Below are 14,761 nucleotides of genomic sequence, written 5' to 3' on the forward strand. Positions count from 1 at the left end.
AATGGAACTGGCTGGTAAACATTAGTCACAAAAACATGTCAATAAGGCTGCAAAGATTCTAAATGATGGAAAAAATCATGGCCTGCTTTCAGAATAAGTCAGTGAAGGCTTGTAATATATTTCACTTCTAAATTACTCCTTCTAGTTTATGGATTAAAGAAATACAACATTATGGAGTGTAAATATGTTGCTATGGGGAGAACAGGCTGGGTGACTGGTTTCACTGAAGTTCATTGCATATGAAGGAAATACTCCAAGGAAATACTTCAAACAGTTCAATATTTAATGTTGTATATTCAGATTTACTTTCAGAATGTTTTCCTCTATAACATGAAACCAATTTTATTTTTTTCAAATCATTGCCGGAGTTGCAAATAAATACAAGTCCCAGGAATGTCCCTGTTCAGAAACTTAACCTGTAAGTTTTTAGTGGCTGCTCTATGTTAATAGAGAACATATCCCTTCAGTTCACAGCCCTCCAGAGAACATCCCACCTGGCCTTTTTGCTCAGCATCTTCTGCATGAAGTATTCCAAACTGTTTCCACCTAAAAAATACCTTGCTATGCTCTGTGAGAAATCAGCAGTGATGAGGTGGGGTTTGAATGATTAACTCACACCCCTGAAAGACTGCACCTATGCTTAGCTGTGGCAAGTTCAAGTTCAATTCAAAATATTTTGCTTGCAGTTTGGAACACATATTGGGATTAATTCTAACAAGCAGAAAGAACCTAGATTGTTTTCAAGTCCAACAAACAGACTGCAGAGTAAGAATTTTCCAGCACTACATCCAAGCTTTTTAACATTTACAGAGTTGAGAAGGACATTAGGCTGGGGGGGCAGGGGCTGAGGAATAAAATTATTTCACTGCAGAGGTCTATTAATGTAGAGTAGCTCTAATATGATGAGAGAAGCCTGGTACCTCCAAATTTACCTCTTTTAGCTGGGAAAACTGTGTCCTTATGGGGGCAAAGGGATCAGCTGGTTCCCTGATGCACATGGAACACAGCAGTGACACTGAACAGTGATACAGAGCTGCTGTCCAAAGCTGCTCACAGCAACCTCCTGATAACCCACTCACCCTAACTATCCTCACGGGTCACCAGAGTTCACTGCTGAGCTGGGACAAATAAGGAGAACACTGTAACTAAGAACATTAGATCTACACAAATAGCATTTAACTGAAATAGAGAAAAAATCCTCTTACTTAATCCAGTTCATCAGCTCCACAGTGTCTGGGTCATAGAATTCTCTCAGCTCTGATAGTTCATCCATTATTCCTGGCCAGAACTAAAATGGAAACAAAATAGAACAACCTGAAGACAGAATGAACCAAACAAGTTTTGGATGCTGAAATGTATTACTTCCTCTTAGCTGGCTAATAATCTTGTCCAGCTCATGGGTATATTGCAAGACTCAAGAGTATCTGTCTACTCTTCCTGGGAAGGAGAGGTGGCTGTCACTGCAGGATGAACACACAGTTTCAGAGTTGGAGATCTGCAGCTCCTGCCAGATAACCAACAGGACCAGACCTGCCCATTGTGAATGATGACAAGACAAGGAGAGGTCCCAGGAATTAACATTAAGTTTGGAAAGGAAATATAAAACTAAATTTAAAAAGGTAGGCAATTTGTATCAGAAGTAAAGACTATTAGATGCACTTAAGATGCTAGTAATGGTATTTCAGAAATTTGAATTAAAAGAGAACCACTGAAGGCAAAAATAAAACTGTGACTAAATGACAACAACTAATAGGCCATCAGGGGAAAGCTTTTAAAAATTTACTATATACAAAGAATACATAAATCAAATCCAGAGGAGAGAAAGAAGGATGGAAACTGATTCTGAAAAGCTTAACCCTCCTGTCCAAAAAGCTAAGGGAACAATGATTTATTTAAAGGTTTATTGTTTAAGCCAGGGAATATTCCAGGGCAGAAGGGAGCAATTAAGGAAGATAATGACAATGCTAATGACAGATTGCTGTGCATCAGTCTTTACTACAGAGAATGTTATGGTGAAACCTATTCCAAACCTGCTTTCTTTAGATAAGGACTGCTGGTTTGAAAATGGAAATGCTACAGGAGAAAGTCTAAGGAAACCCACCTGATAATCTAAAAGGCCATTAATCATCCCATTTTAATGCTCATCCAAGAGTTCAGAGGGAATTTGAATGTGGTGCTGCTGAGCCCCTTAGCAAACACAGGCATTCCTTCATTAAAACTGTAATTACATGGGGCTTGGGGCAGGAGGTATAACTGGGCCAGTTAAGATTCTCACTAGTGTACCTGCTTACTTAAAACACTTGTTCAAGTACTCCTGGCACCTCCCAGGTGGAGCCATGGCAGCATCCCAACCGTGGGGAAGCTTTGGGAAGTACAACAGTACAGCAGATGTATTTCTGCTCTTCAGAAGCTCTCCCAGAGATGAGTAAATTCAGCTGTTGTGAAAGGAGATTGTGGAGTCTCATCATGAAGCAAAATTTCCTCTCTTCATTACTAAAATGCCTGGAATAGCTACACATTCTGAGAGCTTGGAGTCCTTCAGGGTGGAGACAGAAGGAATGGGTTCTGCTTTGCTTTTCAGTCAGTGCACCCTGCCCTGTAACCTCCTGAGGAATCAGTGGCTGTTCCACCAGTGCTACAGCTCCCTGCTCACTGCTGGGGCTATTCCATGGCACTCACTCTGTAAAGGTTTTTTAGGTCCCAGTACTGCAAGTTTTCAGTGAGTACAGGCAATTTCTACCGGAGGAAAATTTTGGTCATGGGGCTTGTTATTAGTGAACTGAAAAATTTCCAGGTAGCACTACACCTGATTAGTAGAACCAAGAGAAAACTAAGGTACTTCAGGAGTTCCAAATACAAGAAAATGACAAATAAAAAGTAAAGCATATGAAAATATGGACCAATAACACTGAAAGAACTTTGTTTTTATAAATCAAGTATATGTCAGATTGAGAAAAAGTCTGGTGACACCAGGAGAGGATAAAAAGAACAGATGGAGCGCATAAGGGATGTAACAAACTGCTCAGAAGAGAGAGGAAAATGTGAAAGAGGTTTCCAGCTTGTAACAGTGCTTGTCTCTGGGGTCAAAGTCTTCAGGAAAAGAAACTGCTTGTCAAGTGGCTTAAGTTAGCCCTGAACTGAAGCTGTTCATACAGCCAAAGACTGCTCAGATTGTGGGTATATGGTGCAATATGTGCTGTAATAATGTCCATGTTTGGAGCAAAAGGACTTGGCCATGATGAAGATAAAAATGCAGCTGCAGAAGTAATAGGAATACAGAGTTTACTCTTAGAGAGAAATCAAGATTATTTGGCAATCCTTGGAATGAGAATGCTCAAGCTCAGGATCTCACCTTAAGTACCAATAATTTATTCAAAGATTACTGACATGCAAACACAAACTGAGGAGCATTATTGTGAAGTTAAAATAAAATGAAAATAAAAGATAAAGGTGAAATCTACCTGAGAAGTTTAAGAAGTGAAACATAAATACTACTTGGTACTGCTTTCTGCATGTGTAATCTGCAGCACAGCTAAAGTAGGCAATAGATGTTTGCACTGTAATAATGAAAATCACATGTAAACAGAAATACAGATGTCTGGAAATACTTCAGCATTTTCACTTTATGTGAAAGATGTTTGCACTGTAATAATGAAAATCACATGTAAACAGAAATACAGATGTCTTACAGGTCTCAAACATCCTGAAATCTGAAAGAAAGCCACCATTGTAGCTGCATCTGCACCTCATAAAATTATTGTTTAAGTGATGTATTTGGAGCTGTAGTAACCACATGCCTCAAAAGAGGCTTTCATTGGCTTATTCAGGATTAGGTTAATAATCCCATAAAAGTTCTATTTTGAGGAACTGCACTGAAGAATAGTTCTGACAAATGTAACAGATAATGAAACACCAAACTGCCCTCCTGCAAATTCAAGAGAACCAGCCCTGATGGCCAGTTAACTTTGTGGTGTACAGAGAAACTGCCCCTGCCATCTGAGCAGTGACTGAACAGAGAAATTCTTGTCTGGAAAAGAGAAAGATAAGTATATCTCTGTTCCAAAAATCTCCTTCCACTGTCTCTTTGTAAGGTTTTAGAGAGAGAATATAAAACCACATTCTCACAGAAGTGATGGGTCCTTTCTGGATCTCTCTGTAAGAATTCCTGTCTGATCACTGCCAGGGCACCTGGGACAGGAGCCTTGTGGGACCCTTCCAGCTCAGAATATTTTGTGATTCCCTCAGGCTTCTCATCAACTCCTTCAGCTTTGCAGAACAGACCCACAGAGAGATCCACTCTTCTGGTAGCTCAACTGCAAGAAGTGACTCAGGACAAAAACAACTGAGAGGTGACACATTTCTCTTTCCCACTGAGAAATTTGAAAAATAGTATTTTCAATGTCAATAAAAATTATTTCCTCTATTTAGAAGAAACACGAAAATTATGCTTTTCAGGCAGACTGAGCACAACTAATGACTGCTCTACAGCCCATGAAATCAGTGTTTCTGCTGACTTCAGAATTGAATCTGACAGAATTTAGGAACTTTACATTTGCTCACGAAGAGTGGGAGGAAAATAATTCCTAGTGATCTGTCACATTAGACTATCAGAATGTCATGCTCCTAGTATGCCCCATGTCAGAAGAAATGGCATTGTTTCTGTCATATTCAGAGATGATGAAAATAGCTAATGACTTCCTAACTGTCACATCAGTGGACAAAAAGTCTTCAAAGAGAACAATAAAACAATTTAAGTGGAAAACAGTATTTTTTTACTTTTTGTTTCAGTTTTAGAGGGGGGAACACAATACTGGAATGAACTCTATTAGCAGCTTTCTTAACTGCTTCACTACTGCCTTTTGAACTGTAACAATGAAATTAATCTTGTGTTTTTCTGAACAAGAGATGCATTTTGATCTCAGACTAGTTACTGCAGAAACAACTTCTCCACCAAAGCAGACTGTGAATTTTTTGTCTTTATGACTACAGATTAAAAGAATGGTTTGCCCATTAAATCAGTGTTCTAAATCTCACTGCTATGACAGACTGATAATCTTGTACATGTTATTGATTTAGGTATGCTTCATGCATTTACATTTAAGTGTTTGACAATAGTAATATTCTGTTTCTGGAACAGACAGAAGACAAACCATTTAATAATTCCAAACTTTAAAACACATGAGATGAGGCACAGCAGTAGAGATTATGATTATTTCTGCTCCTACAAGAAATCATGACACAATGTGACAATCTCCATTTTATCCACAACTTAGTTAAAACCAAAAGAGACAACTCCCATTTCCATAAAATTATGCATTTAAATAGCACCTGCTACTTACACTACAATCAGATAAACATTTGTATCTATGAATAATTACTTTGGATCAAATAAGCCCAACTGATCTTTCACAGACAATTCCACAGGCACAGCTATCCTTATTTTTAAAATTCAGTTACAATTCTTGTATGTAGTTACTAATAAGACAACCATTCTAGGAGAAAGGAAAAATTTCATGCAACTAAAATATGCCAAAGCATTGAGAAAAAATTTCTTACCTTAAATGAGATGTACAGTAATGTAATTATTGGTATAGAATATTTAATCACCTGTGTCTATGAGAAATTGAAAAAATAATTGGTTATTTTGATGATACATTTAATAGACTTAATTTTTAATGTATTGATATCTGAAATATTTAACATGTAGTGGAATTAAAGTGATTGAATTTTAAGCCCATATTCTGATTTTATTTTCAAGTAAAACCCTAACTACAGACCCATCACAAAAGATGGATTTATATCTTTAAATCTATATTCTACAAGGTGGAAAACACTGTCACTCACTGTAATTGACTGCAAAGGTCTTTTCAGACTGCTGATGATTTTTTAATATGGAGACTTTTTTAGTAAAAATAAGGTTATTTTTCATAGCCACATCTATATTGCCATCTAGTGTATTCCAGTGGAATTGTTTAATACAGAAATCAGCAGAAAATCCATTTTACTTACAAAATTTATACAAACATCCCGCAGAGATAGCTGGTTTGAGAGAACTACAAGCAATATTCAGCCCTGAGCCTTGACTTGGTTCAGATGCAGCCCAAAGCCCAGTGGATGAAAGGCTGTGACACAGTGCTCACCCTCTGGGATGTGTAGAGATGGAGACACTTCAGGATGAGTTTCCAAACCTCTGTACTGCACAGGCCAAAGGATGCAAAAACACACATGTGGGATGTCCAGAGGTACTTCATCCTGGAAGAACACAAGCTTTTCATGATCATTTGGAGCTCTGCAAAGCTGCTTGTGACAGCAGTTAGTGTCTAGAGAAATTCTGAACACAGTTTCCTTGGACTTTCATGCCTCTGAAATAACTGAGTACAGGACTGACTCTGCACTTTGCTATGCACTCTTGAGAACATCTCTGTTCCCAAAGTTCCATTCTTTCTGGCAGAACTTTGGGAAATGCCTCAGTCTACAAGTAGAAACATACCAGGGAAAGAAAGAATGTTCACGATGCTATCAGTTTGTGGTCAACATATTTTACACTTTTATAAATATATACTCAATCATCTGAACAAGCCCTTAGAAACAAGAAAATATACCTCATTGTGCTTAACGCCAGACATCCAAAAAGAACTGTGTGAGCTAAGCTGTAGGCAGCATCAGGCTTCAGTGTCACTGTATATTCTTCCATTTTGTCCTTAAAACGGACTTGATTTGAACCACTAATTGAAGAAAAAAAAAGTGTTATGTGAAGTTCTGTAACATATTTCAAATAATTATCTGCATTTTAAAAAGCACAGAATCTTTCTGGGACCAGAAACAACAACCACTGCTATGACCCCACAACCCTCTGTTGTCTCTATGATCTAATTCAGCCTGATGCCACCAACTTGATGCAGCATCAGGTATTTCTTTTCATGTGCAGATTTCTGGAAATACAAGGGGTTTAAATGAGCTGGACTGGAATGAGATAAAATTCTTTACAGCAAGGCAAGCTTGGTTCTTGTTGGAAGCAGCTACTCCCATGTTCAGAGGGCTTTTGATGAGAGTGAAGAATTTAACTGTGATTTGTGGGGTTATGCTGGTCTGTCTGGATGTCACCAAAGCCACAGAATGGAAGCAGAGCTAGGGAAAATAAGCCCTGAAGGGAGTGGTTATTGCTTGAGATGTCTAGCCTTGTGAATATATGTGGAGGGCACTTGAAAAAAAAAAAGAAAAAAAAAGAAGCTGCTTCAATTTGTGGGGTTTTTTGTGATTTTTCAGGGCAGGGGACAAGTGAGATAAATGCATTAAAAATTAGGGACATGTTTGGGATTACATCTAAGATTGTAGAAAATAAAGGCTGCAGAATCTTTCTTTTTAAAATTGACTGATGCAATAAGTTTTTAAAAAGACTGGTTGAATACTACCAAAATTATTTACAGATGATTGACATTTGACAATTACTATTGTAATGTAATGTAATTGTCTTGGATACTGTCACTTTCTCTTGCTCTCCTTTTTATCCAGTCTTCCCTAAACTCTGACTGTCAGGTGACACTCCTGGAGTTTTTGCTTAATCAAGTTTTATACGATCCCTTCCACCTTTTGCCCAGGTTGTACAAGTAAAACAGAGAGCTCTATAATGAACCTTTTTTTTTTTTTTAAGTAACATTTCTGTTAGATTTTCTTCTGTGTTCTGTAGATACCTCAGAATCCCACAGATGAGCTCTGGGAACTGGCAGCAGTGATGCACAGTTACAGCTCCTGCCCCTTCACACAGATCACAAAGTTCAGCACAGATTATTCCAGCTCATTTCTGGGCAGTCTGAGGGTAACACCTGGGAAATCTGTGATTTGGAGTGCTTTGCACAGGGGAAATGGGATGAACTAAAGAAACAAACAATGTTTTAGATAAAAACATCCTTCCCTTAATTTCCCACATCCCAAAAAAACCCAACCAACATTATACATACTGCAAAGCTTCAGCAGCAAAGAGCTTAACTGACTGCAGGGAAGGATGTTCCTTTGGTTCCACTTTTAGATTCAACAGGAAGTTACTTATTCTGCCTGATTTCTCTCTCATAAACCCCACTCCTCAGTAGCTGTGCAGAGCAATCCTGAATTTGCTGCTGTGTTCACCTGTCAGTTCTTCAGCCAGCTGAAGAAAAGAAAACTGATAAAAATGTGAATTTTCTTAAAACTGGATTTACCTGAGGTTCCGAAAGGCAACAATTACAGCTGCTACTGTCAGAAGGATGAGAACAAATCCATAGATGTAAAAAAGTAATGTACTGGAGAGTCTTGAGAAAGTATTTAAAGGTAGCAAACCAAAGGCTTCTTCACAAAGATACAGGTTAGCATCAAAATCTCTAAAAAAAAAAATAAACATCTTTGTCAATCATGTATTTCATGACTTGATGTCAAAAAGGATCAAAGTTTCCTTTCTTTCTTTCTGCATTTGTGCAGATTATTCTTAGGGCAAGTATGACATAAACATGAGGTAAAACTGTGATTTATTGCACACATTTGAAATAGGAACAACCTGAAGGCTTCAATTAAAGAAGTCAAACAAAAAAGCAAAACTGCAGCTGAAGCATACCTTGTTGCTCCAAATCCAAATTTTGCTTTCAGGAATTTGAATATATGCTCATCTGACTCAAGATTAAGAATTTTCTACAAAGGGAGGAAGAGACAGGAAATTACATTTTAAATATCAAAAATATTTCACAGTAAATAGATTTTTTTTCATTTAAGTGAAACTGTAAAGCAACACAGGCTTACTAAGATGGGTGCTTTGCAATCAAAGAACCATTCAGTTTTAACTGCATTAATTGAAAAGAAAATTCAGTGATACACTTTGCAAATGTTCAACAGTACAGATCTACAACTGACAAAATTACAGGTGAGCTTCAAGTTAACACAAATTATTTGGTGGTAATTTATGAAGTTTTCAAATCCATATATCAAAGATTAGCAAAACTATATTTAATTTCTAAAATGCAGTTTCTGAGATGCAGAAAAATCTCACTGCAGTTTTTGTTTAATGACATTCCTGTAGATGGTTAACAAATAGCTTTTAACATAATGCAATGCGTAATTTTTGATATTAAAAATTATTTGCCTACCTTAATGAATTTATTTATGAGGAGAGTCAAGCACAAAACTAGTAGAACATGGAGGATAAGTTTCCCAAGCCTATTAAGCAAGCCACCCTTTTTTAGGTTTTTCTACAAAGAAGAAAATATTAATATTTCAGTCATTTTTTTATTTTAATGTATTTGGAACAAAAGCATCACAGGCTATTTGAAACAGCTCATCTGCTAGCCCTGAGCAGCACCAATTCTTCATTAGGGTCATTTAAGCAAAAACAGATAGAAGCAAATACCCAGAATAAAGATTTACTTCTTGCACAAAACTGAAGGGACAAGGTCATGAAAGCTTTGATCTGGCAGAGTTTTGGAAGCAGCCAAACAGCCTTTCTTTGGCAGCAGCCCTAGTGTACTTACAGAACTTAGCCCCTAATTTCCAGTCTTGTGTGCCTTTTTAAATACCCAATCATTACACCTTCCACCAAACATGGCAAAGGGATCTTGTGGCTCTGTCACTTGTTAGAATTTTGAGCAATTTTCCAGTTACAAGATCCAGATCCAGATAAGGTGCTCACAGGCAACTGGGAAATAGATGCAGACAATAGGAATGGCCCTATAAACTCCTTTATTGTGGTCAGAGGCTATCACCAATGCCAGAATCAGAAAAAAAAGAACCATAACCACAGTAAAAAAACCCTAATCTTGGGAACAGACAATGGATTTCCAGAAGCTGAACTTGACAGGAGCCTAGCTGTCCTAGTTGTTTCAGATTATTTTGTTGGAGGCAGATCCACAAATTCAAGCCAAGTCCTGTTGAAACAGGTGTAAAGTCCATTTATGCAATTTTTTTTTCAGGATCCAAACTGCAGCTTGCACAGTCATTAATGTTAATAGCAATCATGGAATTATGATGTCTGATGTGCTTGGTTAAGCTGCAGTTAATGTAATGGAATTCATTATTTGATCAGGCAATGTTTGGGTTGCTGCATGCTATAGTAATTCCTCTAATTACTATTGCTAAATGAAAATTATAATGCATCTAAATTACTCACTCACACACACACACATATATAAATACTCTTTATTTAGTACTACAAAAATATTTTGGTACCTACCTGGATTGTTCTTGCTATTAAGACAGAAACATTAAAACTTATAAGTAATGACCCAAGAATCATAGAATTGAAGAACTGTAGGACACAGACCAGCAGTAGCCCAGAAATCTGAATGATATAGAGCCATGTAACCTGTAACAATAAGGAGATTTTTATGCCTACAAAATTTTACAGTCATAGGTGCTTTTCTCTGAATATGCTTTGCAATTTATTTCAACATCAATTATTTTTGCAAATAATGTATCACCTTGCAGTAAATAATTACATTTAAAGCCATTACTGTATTCTTTTTATATTTATTTCCTGAACTACTCAGGGTAATATTTTATGCCCATTTTATACTTAAGGAAGCCTGATCCTATAATCAGCAGATTAACTGCTGATTATACCTGATTATAACTGCAGTGTGAGGAAAATATTAATTACTTAATATTTGGAAGAGGCTTTTATTTTCTTTAGTCCAAGAAGTGTTTCTGTAGCCTCTGTGATGTCTTTATGACTAAAGAGTTATGGCTCAGTGCAGTTCAGCAAACAAACATCACCTACCTTCTCAAACTTTTCAGTAATGGTTCAGTATAATCCCTTTTGGGTTATGCTAAACTATTATCTGTGTTCAGCCCACTGTAAGCACTAAACCCCAGCTGATTTTCTGACACAGTGGTACCAAAATATACATTTTACCTCACACATAAGTCCCAAGTTCAGTCTTGTATAACAGCAGTGGTATAAATCAGTATCAAAGAGCCCCACAAGCTCCAAGAGTTCTAAGTATGCTTTTTTGAAAATGAGTACAGACACGGCGGTGTGGTGAGTCTGTTTTGGAATAACTCAGGATGAAGCTGTAATTTGCTGACTTTTAAGGCAGCTGACCAGTCACATTAAATGTTGACTTCAGCTTGCAACTGCTGATATAATGAAGAGTTCAAAAACTTAAGTAAGCCACATTTAGCTTGATATGCAGGCACCATACTCATCTTCAGTTAAATTAATACAATCAGTAAAGTTCAAGTCTGCTTCAAATTTAAAATGAATTTACATTAATTACTCTTCATTCTCCTGTAACCTTTCCTAAAGTTAGAACCTTTCTCAACCAGTGCAAGCTTTCAGCATGCCTAAAATGATCTTGGTAGAATTTCACAGCAATGTTCATGTCAAAGACAGTTCTTTCATCTTCTACAGTACATTTCTATTTTGAAAGACTGACTGTCAATGATCCCTGACCTTCTTAGTAAGACTTGTTTTATTTTCTGGCTTATCCAGCTCAGCAACACAGCAGGGGCAATGCTGTTATTTCGTGGTGAATGTCAATGCAGGCAAGACAACTGCTTCTCCCCAGCAACCTGGTGTTCTGCACCCTCCTCCTGTGTACTGAGCTTGGCCCTGACTGGCAAACGAGGATGCAGAATGCTTGAGGCAAAATTCATACACTGCTTTGACTTCAGCTTACACAAAGATTTCCTGCGGTACTTTTTTCTTCTGGCGACTTTGAGAGGCCATGCTAAAGCTGTGGTATCAGATCAACTGTTAGGATGGTGTTTGGAAGTGTCAAATAGTGTCTAAACAAAAGCAGACAAAAATGAAATAGAAATGAACTAGGTTCAAGTGAACAAAAACCAGAAATGGTGTTGTTTCCATCATTCACTTTTACATTTGCAGGGTTTACACACTGTGATTACTTCATAAATAGAAATGAACTAGGTTCAAGTGAAAAAAAAAAACAGAAATTGGTTGTTTCCATCATTCACTTTTACATTTGCAGGGTTTACACACTGTGATTACTTCAAAGCACAAGGCACACAGCACAGTCTCTATTACTCTGGGCATCCAGGCCACTGGTTAGGAAAACACCTCCTAAACTGTTGGCTTTGTGAAGGCAAAGAAACAAAAGTAGGTTCTTTCCAAAGAAAAGTTACCTTTGCTGTGGGAAGCATGTCCAAGCAGTCCAGTATGAACAATGCCAATGCTTGTATCAGCATCATAAACTGGTTAAATTGCCAAGTCAGGCTAAAGAGAAACGTTGCTATGAATACTGCCATGAGTGTGAGCCTCTGCAAGGAGGGAACAAAGTTTTCTTTTATAGTTTTCTTCATTAAAACACAAAAGATCAAGCAAAATGAAACCCCAACAAACCAAGCCAAAGCCCACCTTAATCTGGTTTTATTTTATACCACTTTTAAAATACTGAATTTTCTAACTGCAATAACAGCTTAGAGGATAACAAACATTATATTAGAGTTACAAATTCTTGACTTATGCCTGTGTTTTATCACTGTAATAGCATCTTCAAGAAAACTGTGAGATCTTGGATAGTTTCAGACCCCAGATTAAAATGCAATACCTGTTTTACTGTGGCATAAATAGCAGTTACTTATCAAAATGAGGAGTGGTAACTCAAGAACTGTTGGTCAAAGAAACTGGATCACCCATTTGCTTTAATTCTTGCAGATCAGGACAGTGCTCTGTTACTGAGTCTATTGGGTCATACTTGTCAGAAATACTCACTTCTTGAGCAGGCTGTAAATGAGTTCTGAGTAGGTATGTGATGGCTGCTATCTGAACAGCAAAGAATGGCAGTGCCCAGTTCTCCCTTAAAGGAATGGTGAATTCTACCCTTGTAGTATCTACTCTGTACAAAACAGAGAGTTTCATAAATTTAAAATCAAGCAAACACTTGGTGACAGACAGCTTGCAATGACAGGCATCTTTGTGCTACTTTAACTCCTTATTTATAAAAATGGAGGCTCTACACTCCAGTTCCTTCAACACAGCTGGCTCTGAAAGTAAATCACTACGAAGGTTCTGCAAGTTATCCATTGTTTCTGCATCTCAAATGATGTACTTCAGCTTCACTAACTGTAAAAAAACTATACTATGGATTACATCTTACTTCTGAAGCCCAGCTTGGGTAATTCAGAAAAGCACTTGCAAAATCCAACTTGTGGATTTCCACACCATGGGTCATGTTACTTCATTTTATGGTTTGCAAATGCACATGTAAGAATATAAGCAGAATATAATTTTCACTGTGATCCCAATGACTTGACCATGAAGACAGTTTAATTGCTTATGAGCTTTTGGTCTTGATTTGAAGCTTTTGTACATAAGAAGTATGTGATGGAAGAATTCCCCAAAGAACGGTCATTTGAAAAACCTGGTTTAAAAGTTAAAAACAAAGAATAATTCTTTTTCTCCCAGTGTAGAGAAAATATTTGCTAAAACAGCAAGTAAGAAACATATCTGAGACATGCTCAGCTGGAGGAAGAACGTGTCTAAATGGAATTACTCAGTAGCCTCAGATGTAATTAATCTGGACAGAAAATCTTTATCCAAATCAATTCTATGCACTTATTATATTGTATAAAGTAAACAAGCTCTCACTGTTCACCAATTATTAGAAAGAGGGACAAATTTGCTGCAGATACTCTGTAAATGGAAGAGATGACCTCATGAAAGAAACGTGTGAAATACTGTACATTGCATATGGCTTTTAATTACTTTTATATTTGGAGAAAGAAACATCTTGCCTCCATACACCTGTAATTATTCTGTAGTGAATTTGCTTGCAGATAAATTCCTTTAGAGCTGCTTATTAACATATCAAACATTTCTGGTAGAACCAAGACTGCACTTTTATTTTCTTGAGTAATTTACAGGTAACAGCCAATGTCACCAGTCTTAGCTTCATGCCAGCAGCTTAATTCTGGCATAAAGCCAGTTCTTAGGTTTTTATCTCCAAACTGATAACTCCTCGAGTGATGAAGCACTGGAACAGCTCAATTAGCATGCTTCTTCTCTGAGGCTTAGAGCAGGAGGTGGCTACAGGAATAAGGGGAGAGAGGAGCTGAACTTGAGCTGAGGCTGTGGAAGGAACCCCTGGAGGCAGTGAGGAGACACCTGAAGGGCTTTTAGGCAGATGTCCTTAACACCTGAGAGATCCTAGGCTGGAGAAGACAGGGTACATCACCTGGAGCTCCAGACACATCTGAAAGATGTAGTCCACTTACAGAGACCACTTTAAGACAAAATTTTCTACTCAAACTTCCAGAACCTTTAAAACCCAGTCTGATATGTCAGCTCATTTCTGATTATTTTCTAATTATTTTTTGTTATTTAAACATTCTTTCCACTTTCTGGCTAGTTGGAGAGAGGCCTTAGAGTTTCATGTTTTGTCCAATTAATCACGCAGTTAAAGCTTTAATGCCTTACCTTTGAAACTAGGTAAAATTTTAGAAATATTAAATGTTTCATTTCACTTACCTGTTTGTAATATACCAGCAAGCTGCCAACAACCCTGAAAGCCATGTTCCACTAAGAAGCCAGCTTGTTACATACAGAGCAATGACATAAACTGCCTGAAGTCCAAACAAAGTGTAGATATAAAAATAAACAGGCTCTAGGTATTGCTGTAAAACACAAGAATACTGATGTTGATATTAAAACACTCACAGGGGGGATTATACTTAGCATGAATTAGGTTTTGCTTTTACAAATTAAAAAGGTATCAGGAATGTTTCTAATTAGAAAATATCTACAAAGGGGAGCTATGATTCACTGCGCAATCTTCATAATGCA

At 37.3% G+C, this 14,761-nt stretch overlaps 1 protein-coding gene across 8 annotated transcripts in view; it reads right to left on the reverse strand.

Moving 5' to 3' along the window:
- DPY19L3 (dpy-19 like C-mannosyltransferase 3) overlaps window positions 1-14,761 on the reverse strand; it is a 34,741-nt gene that overhangs the window by 9,614 nt on the left and 10,366 nt on the right. For all 8 annotated transcript variants that reach the window (XR_005626221.1, XM_039696220.1, XM_039696257.1 and 5 more), the window contains exons 6-16: window positions 14,447-14,592; window positions 12,692-12,815; window positions 12,103-12,237; window positions 10,190-10,321; window positions 9,111-9,212; window positions 8,585-8,658; window positions 8,196-8,354; window positions 6,603-6,725; window positions 6,141-6,252; window positions 5,557-5,613; window positions 1,206-1,288 (exon numbers count right to left, since the gene is read on the reverse strand). Coding sequence is in view for 7 of the 8 variants with exons in the window: in XM_039696220.1 (XP_039552154.1) it covers window positions 1,206-1,288; window positions 5,557-5,613; window positions 6,141-6,252; window positions 6,603-6,725; window positions 8,196-8,354; window positions 8,585-8,658; window positions 9,111-9,212; window positions 10,190-10,321; window positions 12,103-12,237; window positions 12,692-12,815; window positions 14,447-14,592 (1,247 nt within the window). In the remaining variant the exon portion in view is untranslated. The remainder of the gene's footprint in view (window positions 1-1,205; window positions 1,289-5,556; window positions 5,614-6,140; window positions 6,253-6,602; window positions 6,726-8,195; window positions 8,355-8,584; window positions 8,659-9,110; window positions 9,213-10,189; window positions 10,322-12,102; window positions 12,238-12,691; window positions 12,816-14,446; window positions 14,593-14,761) is intronic.

This window comes from Passer montanus, unplaced genomic scaffold (genome assembly GCF_014805655.1).
Source record: "Passer montanus isolate IOZ18808 unplaced genomic scaffold, ASM1480565v1 scaffold113, whole genome shotgun sequence".
Lineage (NCBI taxonomy): Eukaryota > Metazoa > Chordata > Aves > Passeriformes > Passeridae > Passer > Passer montanus.